A 19,384-nucleotide genomic window follows, 5' to 3' on the forward strand; every position below is an offset into this window, starting at 1 on the left:
GTTTATAGGACATTTTGGTGGATGAGTTGCAGTTATTCTGCTGGAAATATCATACTGAAAGCACTTTTAAATACATCATCTGCATTGACTGTTTCTTTCTATTAAAACTAAACACAACTGTTTGTTCCATCCAGTTTTCTTAGTTTATTTATGAAAGTTTTGATGGGTATGTACTCATTGTTAACTCTGTTTGTACCCCCATGGCATCTGAGACATTACAGTTCATTCTAGTCAGAGCATAAACATAAAATAGCTGTTGTACTGAGATAAAAAGAGTTATAAAACATTAATATATCCAGTGGACTGGTATGAACTAAGTTGTGTGGTCACTTTTGAATGGCAAATGTTCTTTTTGTGGATACTGTGTTGATTTAATTTGTGCTTGAACTTCAGCTGTGCTAGACACTGGTGTTTGAAAAGTTTACATATTTTTCCAATGTCAAAATGTGTAAATTTAGTATTAAAGAAACAAAACATTTTTACTTGTACTGGAGAAAGAAATACTTTTGTAGCAAAGAAATTAAATTAGCTGCTCTTTAAAGATAGATCTGGCTTGCTTACAGAATTATTATTTATGCAGTAATGCAGGTCTACAGATGTTTTCCTTTTTTTCTTTCAGATAAAACTTGGGTTGTTTGAAAAGTGGAGAGATATTTCACCGTGGTGAAAAAGAAGATACAGAAGAGGAGAGCAGAATGAGAGTTTTGCAAGTGCCTCATGCCTGCAGCTTGCTGTCTTTAGTGATGCTGTTCCTTCCAGTCACTGGAACGTCAAAACAAAATATCCCAAGACTGAAGCTTTCCTATAAAGGTAAACTTTTCAGCATTTTTTTCTGATTCTGCTGCTTTTGTTTTGATGTGATGTTGCCAGCAGTTCATTTGTATTACTTACCAGGAAAGCAAAACACAGTCCCAGAAATACGTAATAGAAGCCTTAAGGATGGATGAATTCTGCCTAGGGATGGTATTAAATTCTGGGGGGGTTTTGTCATGTAGAGGCACATGTTTCTGAAATATAATTTTCTTTTTAAACTATTATTTCTGTTTGGTCCAAGAGGATATTAACAGACTATATAAACTAGAGGGGAGTGGTACTTGAAACACTCTGAGGTGCATTGGAGACCTTTCCATGTGGCTGGTGGGGGATCTGTGAGACATGGAGAACATTCACACCTTCCTAGAGTATTAGAGAAAGTCGAGAGCTGCCTCAAGTGTTTCAAGGGGGCTGACATTTATTTTTGTAATTCTTTTTCTATCACTACGTTGGTATGTTAAACTCTGCATATGTGGTTTTCTTTGTCCTTGCCTCTTTGGATCACAAAAGCATGTTTTCTCTGTGGAATTTCTTAGTCTTGTGTGTAGTTCTTGTTGAGAATGGTACCATCTGGGGAGTTTCAACACAGACATATTTATGTATTAATGGACAATTTTTAAAAGAAGGTGGATTTCTCGTTCCTTTGAATGCAGAGTACACCTCCATAGGCGCAGAGATGTGTCAGTGATGCTGTCTTCTTTAGCTAAAACAAATGCTCTCCAGTTAGTTATGTTTCAACTATGTCAGCACCCTGCCCTTATGGGAGCTATTTCTACTCTGTTTTTCAAACTTATGTCTTCCTATGCCTCGCAGAATTGCACTCAGGATGGTGTGATGGGGCAGGCTGTAAAGCCTTCATCAGGGCTTATGATACATTTATCATGAGTTTAACACCCAGAGGACTTTATTGAGTAAGCAGAATGACATGCTATTTATTTACAAGCTTCTCTTTTGCTAGATTTGCATGCCACTGTGCATGCTATTCCACTGTGTATAGATGTGTTTGGATGTGTTTGTGTGAGAGAGACGGAGGAAGCGAGATCAAGGGATCTTGACAGCATTTTTATAAATTCAGGAAACAGTTGCACTCTCTGAAGCCAATGAATACAGAAACTGAAAGACATGACATGAGTTATGAAAGTTAGCAGTAAAGCCCTCCTAACATACAGCCAGCCTTCTCACAGCTAGGCCTTTTGAGATAATTCCCAAAAGCAGCATATACCATATGGCAGTGGCATTTATTGTGGATTTGACACTCACGATTAGTGAATTCCTCTCAACTTCAAAAGCAGATAGCCTTTGGCAAAATCTTGATGGATGCATTTGGCAGGTAAAGAGGGGGAGAAAGAAAAATTATTGAGGTCAACACAGGGAAAAAAGAAATGGCTGAAATCTTAGTTTGAAATAGTGGCAGAGACCTGCTGGGAGCGGTTGGGAAAATGCCTGAGCTCGTTTAAAAAGACAATGAGCAGATGATTGATATTTAGGCCCTGACCCAAACTTTTATTAGCAACTTTATAAACCTTTCAGTTTGGCTTGAGGGATACCGTTTCCTGTCTGAACTTATCCACCTATATCCCTGTAGGGGGGGAAAATCAACAACAGATACAGATGCAAAATAGCACATAAATCTTAATTTGGACAGGTGTGGTGGAACTGAAAAGCCAGAAGAAAGAGAATTATGAGAATTTATTGTGCCTTGTCTTACTTTTCTGGGAGGGTGGAAGATGTGTATTTTTCTACATGGAGCAAGAAAATATTCACTGCTGTTTTTTCACACTGATGTATTGTAAATGATACCAGTAAGGCTTATCATAATTAAACCATATTTTTGTTGTTGATAACAGGATGTCAGATGTACTGAATATTTAATAAAGTTGTCAGAATTAAGTCTACCTTCCTTCCCTCAAGTGTTTCAGACAAAGTAATTCCACGGTTTCTGTGAGTAAGATATAGGAGAAATGAACTGTCTTGCCAGTTCTCATAAAATTGTTAGTCATGTCACTGACAAGTCCTGAAACCTCTGTTCTTTGGAATTAAGACTTGAAATATCATTAGGAGGAGAATACAGGATTCTTTCCTTCCTTTGTGGAAAACAGATGAAAAATGGCCACACCAGGCAGCTCCAAAAACCTGCTCACATGCATGTCTGAAGAGAAGGTTTAATTCCCTTCAAGGTGCAGGGTGTTTATGGCATATGTCCATCTTCCAGAAGAGCTGAGCATTTGCTGGGGCAGGAAAGCTGAAAGTAAGCAAGATTTTCCTCTGTAGTTACTGAATGTCCCAGCTGCATCAGTCAGTGGTGGATGGGGAAGAGGGGAGAGGGTGGGGTAGTTACAGATACGTCAGGATAACTGCAGGAGTGCTTCAAGAAACCACAGCATGTCACAGCTCCTTTGTGTTCAGACAGCAATTAAAATTTTAGACCTTCTCTTAATGGCAGTTACGGATTTTCATCTTCTCTGGGTTTTCATCTTAAGAACTGGGAATCTGTGCTGGAAATGTTAAGATATTCCAGTGAGTGATGCGGGGATCAATGCAATATCATGTGATGGATTTTCTTTGTTGTGTGCCCCAGTCTAAAAATATGTTCTAAAAAATCATGAATGTATAAAACTAAAACTACACACCATTCAATTGAAATATGTTGTAATACAGAATCAAAGTCATATATTCTCCACCTGTGTTAATGTAATATACTATAATCTTTAAATGACATATCTCATACTTTATTCCCACATTTTCCCTGATCCATTAGTTGAAAAATTCTCTTCTTCACTTAGACTTAACTTCTAGATATTGGTTCATGTCATTACTATCCTAGAAATTGTCTCTGCTCTTGTGATGTTTTTTAGAGTGCTCTCACTGTGTAGACCTTACTTAATCTATGTTTCTTAGATACTTCTACAAGTTTGAGGTGCTTTTATTGTTATGTTATAGATTTAACATGTGGAGGAGCTAAGAAACTCTCTTCTAATAGTAGAGTCCCATGTTTAGAAAACCAGGGGATGATTTTTGAGTAATATTCCTTATTTTAATACTCTTTGTCTAGCACTGCCTTCAGTCTAAGAGAAACTGTGTATTTATCACTAATGTTCATGCAGCTGGAGATAACCTGTGACCTTCATCCAAACTGTAGAACTCCTCAAACACAGAAGTGACGTTCAGCTTCCCTAAGCAGCACATGCTTGTTTTCTGCTGCCTGATTTAACATCCTCATTCCAACCTCTAGAGCAGATGCAGAAGGTTTTCATATACCAGTCTCATTCATTAATGTCACTTTTAGGACAGCATCACTTACTAAAGAATGGAAGGCTCTGTGTCCTAATTCATATATGTTTAATTCATACAGTGTAGACAGTCTTGTTTCTGTCTACCTTCTGAGTAATAATCTTTTTTTAATTAATTGAAAGGTACTTGCATACATATTTTCTGAGTGTTTCTCTAGGTTCTACTTTATAAGGAAGAGTAGAGCACAGCCAAACCAGGAGGTTGATTGCCTTCTAAGGAAAAGAAAACAAAAATTAAACATTTTTCAATTTGTGGCTATCCTAAAATTTCCTTGCAGAAATGCAGATTCCTAATTGCAAATTTAACCCTATTGATTTCATTTACTTTGCTGCTTTTCATGGACATCTTAGTTAGTGTAGTCTTTGCTATCAGTGAATGCATTTATTTTACAAAAGTGTGCACCCTGGTTTATTGGCTGAGGGGGATGCCCCAGCCCAGATTTGGATGTTGGCACCAGTGGCATCCACAACCATGTATCATTCCTGTGTGGGAATGTGGCCATGCCCCAGAGCAAGCCTTACTTGCTGTGAACGGTGGTGACGTGGTCAGATGACCAGGAATCCTGCATTGAGGCACAATACATAGGGAAAAGCATGCTTGAAGGTAACCTTTGGCTTTTAAAACAGGATTTACTTAGCACTGTTAAAAACTACTATGGTAGTGATTTAAATCTAATAAACAAGAGCATTATTCTCAGCTGATTTGTTTTTCTCCACATGGAATGAATTAAGATGCAGTCTCACTCCCTCTGAAGTCATGGCAAGTGTTTGGCCACTGAAGTAAATTGAAGCAAGATCAAATTCACACTCCTCACTTTTTTCATCTTACATAAGTAAACTAAAGACAGGCAGTTCTTTCTCCTCTGCTGAAGGATGACAGTGCTAAATCATCAGCTCCACATGGAAAATTAGCCACGTTTAAGGATTGTTTAGTTTCATGCAGTGTTTTGCACACAGGATTTTCTTCCCCCTAAGAGTGATCCATTCTTTAAACATGGTGAAAAAGCAAACAGAGAACATTTTGGTGCCAGGAATTCTTTTGAAAATTTGACTGGATGAGTACACTTGCTTAATGTTCAAAAATGGTCCTTTGAACATGCTACTTTACAATGTCAGGCATTTTGTTCTCTGTATTGCTTTTGCTTTAAACCTGTTTCATTTTATAACTGATGAGATGCTTGACTGTTGCATCAGAGCAGTTAGTTTGCTAAGTTTCAGTACAGCTGGCTTATTTCCATGTCATGCATCATTTAATTATCCATATAAAACATAGTTAAAGCTGTACAGCTCCTTGAGCCTCACTTAAACTGTCTGTGACACTGCAGTAATCCCAGTACCGTGATGGGGTGTTGCACAACTATGACTGGTTGGAATGTGGTAAACTGGTGATAATGCAAGAGAGCCTAGAAATGAGTTTGCATTTTGCAGCTGTGCTTGCTCTGCTGGAAGAGGAAGTAAAACCAGAAAAAGCCCTGCTCCTGTGGTAGTACCAGTAGCTGTAAATCTGAATGCTTATGAAAATCAAGGAAAATGTGCTGAGTGAAGAAGTGATGTTTTCCTCTTCTTTGTTATTTAATTGATTTTTGATGGCGTGTTATGTCTCAGAAAAATCTCTCAGATTCCTTTGCGGAAAAACGTAAAGTGTTTATGTGAGAGTGAAGACCCTACTACTGGAAGATTGTATAGTTGCGCAAAAGACTTTGCCTGTTTTGTCTCAAAAATGCTTTCTGGAGGCAGTGATCATTGAGACTTAAAATATAACCCTAGCTTGACAATGGATGGGCACTGCTGTCCATGCAAAGAAAGTCTCTTGTATATGCAGTAAACTAAATATAAATGTGAAGGCATTTAGTAATAGGAAAACCAGAAAATTTCTTACAGACATTTTTTTCTTTTTTTAAGCTAGTGAACTTGAAGGTCAGATCCAACTATATGTTGCATTTTCTGCCATATAATTATCATATATATATATAATGTCCTGGAGAGCAGCTTCCAGTCACTGACATCAACAGTTTACACAGCAGTTGAACTAAGAATAACCTTGAAGAACTGACCCATATCAACCTTTGAAGTGTAAACTGTAGCTCACTACAGTTTTTATGATTTCATAGTCACAGAAGGGCCTCAATTGGATAAAAGAAGAATTGTGTTCAGAAAATACAGAACTATTCTGCTGAGTGTTCACTTGATTAAATCTTGGAAAATGAGAGGAAACACAACTGAAAGAGTAATGCTTGGCAAATAATTTTTGCTCCATTGTAAAAAGAAGGAAGGGACAGCATCAAAAACAGTTTCCCTAGAAGAACAGGGGAAGATAGATGATAAGTGGCATCAGCTGGAAAGAGGGCTCAAAACTCTTTCTTTGACTGCTTTTACTAATGACATCTGTTAAGCAAATCCAATTCAGAGCAGTTTGAGCAATCCCAGCATTGTTCTCATTCTACGCATTATGGGATAGCGTGATCCGCCTGACATCAGTCAGTGTAGCAGTGGACGTCTGTGGTCACTGTTCAGGTTTTCAAGTCACATCCTGTTTCCCTTTCCTCCCTCCCCATTTCTGCAGTTCCATTTATAGAAGAATCCCCCAAAGAAGGGCTGAGAAATATAATCTCTCCTGTATTCACAGTCCCTTGGAGATAAATACAAAAAGAGATAGCAGAAAGAGACAGAAGTTCCCGTATCAGTCAGAAAGATTGGCTAACTCTGAGTGAGACAATTTTGAAGATGGTGGGAGTTACAGAGGTACATCTTTGCACAAATTTGAAAAACCAGACATTCTACTTTCTGAAAATCCTGTCTATACCAGAATTTCCCACGGTATTGAACCAAAGATTTTGAGAGCTAAGAGGTTATTGAAGGGACCCAAATATTGAAATTTAGTTAGTTGGCATTTTTAGGATGGTATTAAATCTTCATGTGCATCAACCAAGCAACCTGGATTTCTTTGAGAAAGATTTCTCACTAAACCTGAAACAGAGCATTAGCCCACATGACATCCTGCCCCAAAAGGAATAAGTATAAATACAAATGATAAAAAATGTCCCCCACCAATATTATCTAAGAGCCTGCACTTATATACCGAGTACATCCATGGGTCATGTCACCCAAATTTATATTTGACAAGAGTTGCGTGGCGGGGCCTTTGTGCCTGCTCTGTCAAGGGAAGCTCTGGGGTTGCCAGGTTCCCAAGTGATGGCTCTGCATTTGGTGTCTGTTGGAGCTTTGGGTGCCAAGGGCCATGATGAGTTCCCTGAGCGGGCTGGGGAGGGCGGGCGGGGCTGGCCTGTGATGCGCTCTGGGTTCTGTGACAGCACAGGGGCCGTGTCACAATGGGGGCAGGTATAAAAGGCCTCAGCGGGTGCCGCTGCCCCAGTAGAGCCTGGGCAAGCGGTGAGCACACAGCAGTGAGGAGACAGGGCTGGGTGAGGCCAGGGGCTGCAGGAGAGCTGGGGCAGAAGCTCCGGTACCGGGCCGTGCATTCTGCCCCCACACCCAGGGCCCGGCCCCGGCGGCAGCGCCTCGCTGAGGGCGCGGTGCTTGCTGGGGCAGCGGTGCAGGCCTGGCCGCCCGCCAGCTGCCGGGGGCCCTGTCTTTCCTGCCGGCACATCCCTGCGGCTCCTGCGCCCCACTGTCTGTCTCCATTTCGGCCCCACTGAACCCCTTCTGTGTGTCCTCCTGCAGACCATGGCTTTACTACCATTGATCTTCGTGCTCGTGCAAAGCCTGATCCAGTACCCCCAGCCGGCTGGGGATGGGCTGGATGAGGCCACGCACTGGCGCATGAAGGAGCGTCAGGAGCTGCTGGACCACGAGATGGCTCGGCTGCTACAGGAGCTGGAGGAGCAGGACAAGGGCTGGGGAGCCATGCTCTCTGGTGCCCTGCAGCAGTGGCCATTTTGGGTCCTTGCTGGAGTCCTGCTCCTCTTGGGCTTGTGGTTTACCTGCAGGAGAAGGAGCGGTGAGGCCAGCAACACTGATGTACATGAAGGTGAAGACAGCGTAGATGGACGGGAAGAATGTATGGAGGTGAAGGTGCAGGAAAGCAGCGATGCCAGTGAACAGAGAAGCAGAGAAAAAGAAGACCATGATGGTGGCAAGGGAGAAAGTAGCAGTGATGGAATGGAAAACAGAGAAAAGACCGGATATGCGGGGAATGAACAAGGAATCCTTTTAGTGGACCGCATAGAGTGGCCTGTGGAGGACCTGGAGAGAGGCTGCTCAGTAATAGCTGAGCTGCTGCAGAGCTTGACGCATGTCTTTGTGGACAGCGTGAGCAATAGCTTCTACCCAGTGCCTCAAGAAGCCATCGGGGTGGGCAGTGCCTTTGAGGGTTGGAGTCCCCGTGACTGGGATGGGGTGTACCGTGTGCTGGTCCCACTGAATCCCCCACCAGGGCACGCCTTCCACCTGGAGCTGAACAGTGCAGGGCAGGTGGCAGCCAGGACCTTCAACGTCAGTGTGGAGCTGGTGTGCACGTGCGAGAAGGAGCAGGTGGAAGAGAAGCCGTTGTGCTTCCTGCACCACTCGCAGAAGGAGCTGCGGCGGAAGCAGAAGCGCAGCCTCCTAGAGACTCTCTGCACCGGCTCCTACCTGGACGTGGAAAAAACCTCCCACTGGTTCTGCCACTTGGTGAGAAGCTCGTGGCTGCAACTGCCTCAGTGGCACTCATGGTACGTGGTGTTTCAGCCCTGCAGCCGGTCCTGCCTATTGGAGCTGAGCAAAGGCAGGGAGAGGCTGATGGTGGAGATGCTCTTTGGGGTGCGCCGAGGGGACTCTGACATCTTTGTGGTCAGCCAGCCCACCAAGGCCACCATCACTGCAAGCACAGCGTGGGCAGAGACGTACGCTGTGGCAGAGGCGAAATTCTTCCGGCACATGGCCAGGCAGCTGCCGTGTGAGAGCTTGCACCTGAAATGCCTGCAGCTCTTCACCTGCATCCTGAGGGACACAGGTTTTTCCAGCTCTACCTGGAAGACTGTGGTCATGCACGTGCTGACCACAGTACCGCTGTCCCGGTGGCACAGGAGAGCATTTGCACGGCGGCTGTGGGACATCATGGCGTACCTGGACCGCTGCCTGCAGCTGACACACCTGAGGCACTTTGTGCTGGGCAATGAGAGGCTTCCTGCAGAGATCAGCTTGCCACCAGCAATGCGAGGGGTTGTGCCACCCAACCTCTTTGATCACCTGGCCCGAGATCCGGCCTCCCACAGAGAGGCAAGACAAGCTTATGGTCGGCTGCGATTTCGCCTCGGGGTGCTGCTCTCCAGCCACTGAGAGGAGTTCCCTGCACAGAGCTGTGCTGGGGTGTCACAGCCAATGGCAGCCACCTGAACTCTGCATAGCTGGTACATTTGTCACTGGCAATCCTGCTTTCCTGCTCCTGCGGAGGCAAGATGCAGCACATGGATTTGCTGTGCGGAAACATCTCTGGATGGCCTTGCCCTTCACCTTCCAGTTCTAACAGTGCTGCTGACCTAGTCTGTGAGGCAGAAACCTGCTCCACCTGCACATCCTAACAGAAGACATTGAAGGTGATAGAGGTTGCTTGGAAGACCTTGAAGACAGCAACCTAGACTGCTATGGTCCTAATGTAGTTAGTTTATTTTAGCTGTAGCATTAGTTGTAGTTGTAGTTGTGCATGTAACTGTAGCTGTAGCTTTAGTTTTAGTTCTAACTCTAGCTGTAGCTGTAGCATTAGTTGTGCATGTAACTGTAGCTGTAGCTTTCATTGTAGTTGTAGCTGTAGCTTTAATTAGACTTGTTTATTAGCATTTCTTCTAAAGGCCCTTTAGTGTTGTTAGTTTTGCCGCGGTACCCTTAGTTTAGAGAACTGAACTGCAGTTCTATAGTGCCATGTCTCCTTTTGAAAAATATTTGGAGATGTATGTTTGAAAAATTAATAAAAAGTGATAAATTTCGAAAATTGTCTGAAATGTGTCATTCTTTGTCTTTAACTCTCTGTATCTTAGAGAATGTCCTTCCTATATCCTTATATGAAATAAAGACTTTTTGCAAACAGGGATGTTGTATATATTAAGTATGCGGTCTCTACATGACATCCTGCCCCAAAAGGAGTAAGTATAAATACAAATGATAAAAAATGTCCCCCACCAATATTAACTAAGAGCCTGCACTTATATACCGAAAACATCAGTGGGTCATGTCACCCAAATTTATATTTGACAAGAGTTGCGTGGCGGGGCCTTTGTGTCTGCTTTGTCAAGGGAAGCTGTGGGGTTGCCAGGTTCCCAAGTGATGGCTCTGCATTTGGTGTCTGTTGGGGCTTTGGGTGCCCAGGGCCATGATGAGTTCCCTGAACGGGCGGCGGGCGGGGCTGGCCTGTGATGCGCTCTGGGTTCTGTGACAGCACAGGGGCCGTGTCACAATGGGGGCAGGTATAAAAGGCCTCAGCGGGTGCAGCTGCCCCAGTAGAGCCTGGGCAAGCGGTGAGTGCACAGCAGTGAGGAGACAGGGCTGGGGGAGGCCAGGGGCTGCAGGAGGGTTGGGGCAGAAGCTCCGGTACCGGGCCGTGCATTCTGCCCCCCCACCCAGGGCCCGGCCCCGGTAGCAGCGCCTCGCTGAGGGCGCGGTGCTTGCTGGGGCAGCGGTGCAGGCCTGGCTGCCCGCCAGCTGCCGGGGGCCCTGTCCTTCCTGCTGCCACATCCCTGCAGCTCCTGCGCCCCACTGTCTGTCTCCATTCCGGCCCCACTGAACCCCTTCTGTGTGTCCTCCTGCAGACCATGGCTGTACTGCCATTGCTCCTCGTGCTCGTGCAAAGCCTGATCCAGTATCCCCAGCCATCTGGGGATGGGCTGGATGAGGCCACGCACCGGCGCATGAAGGAGCGTCAGGAGCTGCTGGACCACGAGATGGCTCGGCTGCTACAGGAGCTGGAGGAGCAGGACAAGGGCTGGGGAGCCGTGCTCCCTGGTGCCCTGCAGCAGTGGCCATTTTGGGTCCTTGCTGGAGTCCTGCTCCTCTTGGGCTTGTGGTTTACCTGCAGGAGAAGGAGCGGTGAGGCCAGCAACACTGATGTACATGAAGGTGAAGACAGCGTAGATGGACGGGAAGAATGTATGGAGGTGAAGGTGCAGGAAAGCAGCGATGCCAGTGAACAGAGAAGCAGAGAAAAAGAAGACCATGATGGTGGCAAGGGAGAAAGTAGCAGTGATGGAATGGAAGACAGAGAAAAGACCGGATATGCTGGGAATGAACAAGGAATCCTTTTAGTGGACCGCATAGAGTGGCCTGTGGAGGACCTGGAGAGAGGCTGCTCAGTAATAGCTGAGCTGCTGGAGAACTTGACGCATGTCTTTGTGGACAGCGTGAGCAATAGCTTCTACCCAGTGCCCCAAGAAGCCATCGGGGTGGGCAGTGCCTTTGAGGGTTGGAGTCCCCGTGACTGGGATGGGGTGTACCGTGTGCTGGTCCCACTGAATCCCCCACCAGGGCACGCCTTCCACCTGGAGCTGAACAGCACAGGGCAGGTGGCAGCCGGGACCTTCAACGTCAGTGTGGAGCTGGTGTGCACGTGCGAGAAGGAGCAGGTGGAAGAGAAGCCATTGTGCTTCCTGCACCACTCGCAGAAGGAGCTGCGGCGGAAGCAGAAGCGCAGCCTCCTAGAGACTCTCTGCACCGGCTCCTACCTGGACGTGGAAAAAACCTCCCACTGGTTCTGCCACTTGGTGAGAAGCTCGTGGCTGCAAGTGCCTCAGTGGCACTCATGGCACTTGGTGTTTCAGCCCTGCCGCCGGTCCTGCCTATTGGAGCTGAGCAAAGGCAGGGAGAGGCTGATGGTGGAGATGCTCTTTGGGGTGCGCCGAGGGGACTCTGACATCTTTGTGGTCAGCCAGCCCACCAAGGCCACCATCACTGCAAGCACAGCGTGGGCAGAGACATACGCTGTGGCAGAGGCGAAATTCTTCCGGCACATGGCCAGGCAGCTGCCGTGTGAGAGCTTGCACCTGAAATGCCTGCAGCTCTTCACCTGCATCCTGAGGGACACAGGTTTTTCCAGCTCTACATGGAAGACTGTGGTCATGCACGTGCTGACCACAGTACCGCTGTCCCGGTGGCACAGGAGAGCATTTGCACGGCGGCTGTGGGACATCATGGCGTACCTGGACCGCTGCCTGCAGCTGACACACCTGAGGCACTTTGTGCTGGGCAATGAGAGGCTTCCTGCAGAGATCAGCTTGCCACCAGCAATGCGAGGGGTTGTGCCACCCAACCTCTTTGAGCACCTGGCCCGAGATCCGGCCGCCCACAGAGAGGCGAGGCAAGCTTATGGTCGGCTGCGATTTCGCCTCGGGGTGCTGCTCTCCAGCCACTGAGAGGAGTTCCCTGCACAGAGCTGTGCTGGGGTGTCACAGCCGATGGCAGCCACCTGAGCTCTGCATAGCTGATACATTTGTCACTGGCAATCCTGAAGCTGCTTTCCTGCTCCTGAGGAAGCAAGATGCAGCACATGGATTCGCTGTGCAGACACATCTCTGGATGGCCTTGCCCTTCACCTTCCAGTTCCAACAGTGCTGCTGACAAAGTCTGTGAGGCAGAAAGCTGCTCCACCTGCACATCCTAACAGAAAACAGTGAAGCTGATAGAGGTTGCTTGGAAGACCTTGAAGACAGCAACCTAGACTGCTATGGTCTTTATGTAGTTAATTTGTTTTAGCTGTAGCTTTAGTATTAGTTGTAGTTGTAACTGTAGCTGTAGCTTTAGTTTTAGTTCTAACTCTAGCTGTAGCTGTAGCAGTAGTTGTGCACTTAACTAGCTGTAGCTTTCATTGTAGTTGTAGCTGTAGCTTTAATTAGACTTGTTTATTAGCATTCTTTCTAGAGGCCCTTTAGTGTTTTTAGTTTTGCCGCGTTACCCTTAGTTTAGAGAACTGAATTGCAGTTCTATAGTGCCATGTCTCCTTTTGAATAATATTTGGAGATGTATGTTTGAAAAATTAATAAAAAGTGATGAATTTCGAAAATTGCCTGAAATGCGTCATTCTTTGTCTTTAACTCTCTGTATCTTAGAGAATGTCCTTCCTCTATGCTTATATGAAAGAAATAGTTTTTGCAAACAGGGATGTTGTATATATTAAGTATGCGGTCTCTCGAGCATTCCCATAGAAATGCTAGAATATTGAAGTGATCATGCCCTGAAACACCTGAAATTTTGCAGCAGAAGTTTTTAGGAATCTTTGGAAAAGTTTTCTTTACACCATCACTTTTATACCCTCCTGGGGAGCAATTCAGTCCTAAGGCATGAAGACAGAGAAGTCTCTAACTGCAAAACATGTGATTTAATACATCTTTTTTTGTCTTCTCATGACCCGTGTTTTCACACAAAATTGTGACAGCAGAAAATCATGTTTTCTATATTCACGGTTATCTGTGTCCTTTTGGAGTGGCTCTGCTTGTCTACGAATATAACCTTTTCCACCAGGCCTATATAATACAGTGTAGCAATGAGAGGCACTTCGCATGTGCAGCTTTATCCTTGATGAGATGCAGCTGGACAAAACATAATTTACTTCTTGCAGTACATAGTAGAAATTTGTAGTAGTTTGGAAGTATTTATTCTCTTTGCCTTTGTACCAATACATCTGGGGTCAGCTGGTAAATTTTAAATTTAGAATTCCTTAGTAGTTTTGAAGTATTTATTCTCTTTGCCTTTGTACCAATACATCTGGGGTCAACTGGTCAATTTTAAACTTAGAATTCCTTGGGAATTGGATAAATTGCTGCAGTCGTGCTATAAATATCTCAAAAGTTTGGTTGAGAATTTCTACAATTTCCATGTAAATTTGGTACTCTCCAGCATGAGAAAGGACTTGCTCCTGCATAAAGGAAAGTAAGGTGACCTCTGTTTTGTGGTATATATGAAAATTATACAGCCTTTAATTTCAGAGGCCTTCAAAGGTGTCATTAGGTGTAACTGTTTTGAAAGAGGTTGAGATGTTCCCTTTCTGCTAATTCTGGTGTGGTTTGTCATTAAAAAATTGTGTAACTGGTCACAAAGGGAATTCTGAGTCTCAACCAAGTTGGCTCCACATTGCTGCATACTTACACTGTGCTGGAATTTGAGGAGTGGTAGCTTCGTCACCACAGATGTGACTTGATGCTAAGAAGACTAAATATGTTTTATAAATGCAAATACATATTATCAGAACAGAATGACATTTTTACTTTCAAAGCCTTTTTGCTGCGGCTCTGCTGCTGGAGATTTTTTAAGAGTTTTTTTTAAGTAATCAATGATCATGCTGTTGTAAGCCAAGTCCACTGAGATACTGTGCTAAATGGATAAAACCCAGTCACTATTCCAGCTTCTACCACTCAGCAGTAAAATATTAGCCCAGAAGGGAGTTAGCTGGATGCTTTCTAAATCACCAAGCTGGAAAAAACTATTTAATTTTGAGGAAGACAGCAAATAGAGACTGTGAAAAACCGAGTGCTGAACATGTAGTCATGAAAGACCATCCCTGTAACTAACTTTGTTACTGTGCCTTGTGAGAATGCTATTTCTGTGTTAGCCAGGCTACAGAGATGCAGTGATTCAAATTGACAGCTTGCTCTAAGCTTCAAAATCATGGAGAAGTGTGCTTTTCACAGTAAATTTTTCCAGTGTAATGTCCTTGGTGATAGTAAATATGTCTCACTGTGAAGGGAAATTTCAACGCATAAGATTGGATTGTGTTGTTTTATGGAGTGAGAACAGTGATTAATTCGGCTGCAATTTAATCAATCCTCTGTTAATGTTTACTTGTGAAGTTTTATTAGGTCATGTTACAGTTATAATCTTATCAATGGTCATGCTCAGAGTCTTACTTCCAAGCTGTTTTCAGTAGTAAATGACTGGCCAAACCTGATTCTTCATTGCTTTGTGGCTTGTGCTGTCATCTGCGTCAGTAAGAAAGGAGTGTGCAGTGTTGTCATTTCAATCTGGAATATTCTACGGATGTTTTCCTTATGATGTAATGAAATAAATGATAGTACAAGGCATCAGACAGGGCTCGTTCCCACTTGGGCCTTTCAGTCGTGAGGCAGCATTTTCCCCTCAATGTTGTAGCTCTTCTAGGTGGAGGTTTTTTTACTGAGAAATTCTAAAACTACTGAAATTCTAGAACAGATGAGAAATAGCCATTTGGAATGGTTTCTTCAGAGATCATTCCTTTCAAATAAGAAGGAAATGGGAAGAAGAGAGGAGTCTCAGTCATCATCCTTCGTGTATGTGGAGAATCAAATCCATATATTTTTGCAATTGACACTTTTGCAAAGGCCCATGCTTTAATTTGCATATATAAGCATATAATTGATAATTCCTTAGATCAAATTCCTGTGGCTGCAGATGGGAAGGAATTTTCCCTGATATTCTGTATGTTCGTTACTTGTGTCCTGCAGGTGAGGACTGAGGTTTTTATAGTACCATGTTAACCATGAGCTGTTCCTAAGTGATCTTGGTGGCAGTTAATAAACAGATCTTTTAAAGTGTGACTAGTTTAGAAAAACCCTGACATCTTTGTCTTCACAGAAAATGTGAGAGAAAGGACAGTGCTGATGTATAGCAGTGTAATGCCCAGCATTGGATATAATTTTTCAATGTGAAGCAGGATTTTTTTTCCAAAGAGCTGCCAAATAAATCTCACCTAGTGGAATAGGAGTGGCAATACACAGCAATTTGTTTTCAGATTGTACCTTAAAAACACCCTGCACTGAACCAGACAAACACACATAAATAGTAGTGACTGAGCCAAAAAATAATTGTCTTAATTATATTCCAGTTAGTCAGATTAGTAATGATAAAATATTTTTTCTCCCAGAGTGCTGTTTATGAGCTGGCACCAGAACTTAATATTTTTTTGCCTGTCATATGGTTTGTGAGAGACCTTGGAGAAAAATATTTGGGTCGGGTTTTTTTCCTTTTATTTCATTCAGGACTTTTTCTCCAAAACACTGGCCCTAATTTTCTTCATGATCAGGATGTGCAAATGACTTTTGCAGTAAGTCTGGCTTTTCTAGCAGGAATGCTACATTGTCCATCCAGTTCCAGGAAGGTGGAAATAACCCTAATTTTGTACTCAGTTAAATACAGGATTTGCCTTTCTGTGTGATGATTTCCAAATAGTTTAGTTTGGAGAGTTTGCTTGTGGAAGAACTGATTCACATGTTTATTTTCTTTTCCCCAAAGTAATGACTACCAAACAAGACTTAACTATCCTTGTGCTCTTTTCTATATGTTGTTTGTGTCCTCATCCAGAATTACATCCAGAGTATTCATTAGGCAGAATGTTACAGAATTTTTATTTTACAGTCCTTTAGCTTTTTTGCAGCTTTATAGATTCTTTCATTAGTTTCACAGAGCATTTTTTTCCTAATTACGTTTTTAAAGAGATTTGAAGCTACTGTTAATTCACAGTAAAACTTTATTGTCAAATTTTTGATTTTAATAGGTTCTTAGAGGTGTTGCTACTGGATATTCCCCTTACTCTACCATCCTCACTGAATTGGAATAAATTATCTTTAAGGATCCCTTGATTGGCTGGAGAAGGAGGCCTGTGTAAGCCATGTGAAGTTCAACAAGACCAAGTAGAAGATTCTTTACGTGGGTCAGGGCAATCCTTGATATCAACACAGACTGGATGGTGGATAGATAGATTGTGTGATGAATAGGTTGAGTGCAGCCCTGCAGAGAAGGACTTGGGCATACTGGTAAATGAAAAAAAAAAGGATTTGAGCCAGCAGTGTGTGCTCACAGCCGGCAAATCCAGTTGTAGCCTGTGCTGTTCCACAAGAAATGTGTTCAACAGGTAGAGGGAGGGGATTCTGCCTCTGCAGTCTGCTCTGGTGAGACCTCACCTGCAGTCCTGCATTCAGTTCTCAGACACTCAGTTTAAGGAAGCCATGAACCTTGGAATGAATCTTGAGAAGAGCCATGGTCATGGTCAGAGGGCTGTAACACCTTCCATTTAAGGACAGGCTGAGAGGTTTGGGGTTGTTCCACCAGGAGTCAGGATGGCTCTGAGGAGACCTTATTGTAGCTTTTCAGTGTATAAGGGGGCTTGTAAAAAAGACAAGCAAGGACTTTTTACCAAAGCCTTTAATGACAGGACAAGGGGGAGTAATTTTAAACCTGGAAGAGAGTAGATAGAAACTGGATATAAGAAAGATGTTTTCTATTATGGGAGTGGTGAGAAACTGGCACAGGTTGCCCAGAGAAGTTGTGGATGCCCCATCCCTGGAAGTGTTCATGACCATGTTAGGTGGGGCTTTGACCAAGCTGATCTAGTGAAAGATTTTTCTCCTCATACTGAGGGAGGTGAACTGGATGATCTTCAAATGTTCCTGCCCACTATTTCTTGCTCCTAATTATTCTTGGCTGGCATTCACCTTCTTTGCTGCTTTATATTTGGAGCACCAAATATGGTGAGGTATTGATCCTCGAGAATGTGTATGCATGAGTATGGTAATATAAACATAATTAGTTTTCTTAGAATGAAGGAAAGATATAACAAAATTAGAAATTAAATTAGAATAGAATTAGAATAAAATTAGATTTTGCAAAGATCTGTGTTCTGTGGTTTCTAATTTATGTTTAATTTCTGATTCTTCTATGCCATACAGATAATTTATTCAGAAAGTTTTACCTAGAAAAATATTTTGTGAAAGTAACTATTACCCAATTTGGAAATATAAACCCCCCCAGAGAACCCCAAAGTTAACAGGAACTGTATTATGGCTTTGGAAAGACATGCTCCAAGACTGCACTTATCTCACTGGTATACTCCATGCTGGTTGCATATATTTACAAAAGACACTGATGAGTCATATATAAACATTTTGATTATAAAGATTTTCTTTGTTTTCCCACAGACTTGCTGCTTTCAAACAGCTGCATCCCATTCCTGGGCTCAGCAGAGGGGCTTGATTTTCGAACCCTGCTGCTAGATGAGGAGAGGGGCCGGCTGCTAGTCGGGACAAAGGACCACATCTTCCTGCTCAACTTGATTGATGTAAACAAAAATGTAAAAAAGGTCAGTGTGCTTTCCATGGAGTTTACCTCCTAAGTTAAATTTTGTTAAATTCCTTTTTTGTTTGTTTGGGTTTGTGTTTTTATTTATTTATTTCTTCACTGGGTAACTGCAGATTCGTTGTGCAATGCAATTTACCAAGATTTGATAATCTCATCTCCCACAGTTATACATATTGTCTTTAATCAATTGAATTTCTCATGCTATGTGATCTCCTGTGTGACTGATGACCTGCAAGAGATTAGCTATGTGGAAGAGCTCTGCAGTGCATGAAAATAGCATCAAAATATCAGCAAACAGGAAAAATGTAGCTCAGAGTGTTCACCTCTCAACTCCTCTGGTCATGGTTACCCTCTTCATTTAAAAGCATTTGGAAGGAAATAACTGAAGACAGCTCTTTCATTGCTCCCTGGCATCACTGGGATTGCTTTACTGTAATACTGAACAGAGCAGAAGCAATTTGGATGTTTTAAATCATAGTAAAATGTAAGTGGCAATTTTAGCATTTCTGTTAATATCTGGAATTACTAGTGATAGGAAAAGCTTCCTCTGGGATCTGCTGTAATCCCTTGCCTGTGCCCAGTGACAATGTGTTAAATTGAGATAATGACATGACAATTTAGCCTTCAATATTTCTATCAGACATGGTGAACTGGAGCTTTTGTAAGCACAGTTGACTGCTATGAGTGAAAACCAGATGCTTGCACAGGAACACATGAAAACTGGTTTCCTTCTTCTTCCAGATATGAAGAAAATTTGAATTCTCAGCTGTGTTTGGTATTTTCTTTAGGCACCAGAGGGGGGTTTTAAATTACTGGGTTCTGCTGCCAGCTCTGAAGCGGTAACTGACCCTGAATTAATAGGATTGCAGGCAGGGACTGAACAGGTGGAACAAGATACTATTTTGCTCACATGTTTGAGAGCAACACTTGCTGCCATTGTATAGAAGAGATACAGTACCAGGCAGAATATCTTGTTCCCTATCTTGACTTCAGCAATGCTGCACATGCCAGTTTTTGTACAACTCAGATTCTGAGTATTTCAGAAAATTTCTTCTTGGGATGCTTTATCAAGCACTTAACTTGCTTCTGTCATCTCAGTAACTGACTCAAAATCCACACCTCCCTCAGGATATTGCATTAATAACAGCACTGCTAATTATAATTGCAAATTTTCAGAGTACAAATTGATTTTTGGTGTAGGCTTTCTGTAGAAAACAAGTTTTGTTTGTGTGAAAAGCAGGCTTTTGTTTCTGTGG

The 19,384-nt window shown here is 43.3% G+C and overlaps 1 protein-coding gene across 2 annotated transcripts in view; it reads left to right on the plus strand.

Annotated features, from left to right (window-relative positions):
• Positions 1-19,384, plus strand: part of SEMA3D (semaphorin 3D) — a 135,517-nt gene that overhangs the window by 40,404 nt on the left and 75,729 nt on the right. For both annotated transcript variants that reach the window (XM_054275505.1, XM_054275513.1), the window contains exons 2-3: positions 620-810; positions 17,969-18,129. In XM_054275505.1, coding sequence (XP_054131480.1) covers positions 696-810; positions 17,969-18,129 — 276 coding nt within the window. In that variant the 5' untranslated portion in view covers positions 620-695. The remainder of the gene's footprint in view (positions 1-619; positions 811-17,968; positions 18,130-19,384) is intronic.

Source organism: Melozone crissalis, unplaced genomic scaffold, assembly GCF_028551555.1.
Source record: "Melozone crissalis strain CALT ecotype California unplaced genomic scaffold, PUWL_Pcris_2 ptg000004l_1, whole genome shotgun sequence".
NCBI lineage: Eukaryota > Metazoa > Chordata > Aves > Passeriformes > Passerellidae > Melozone > Melozone crissalis.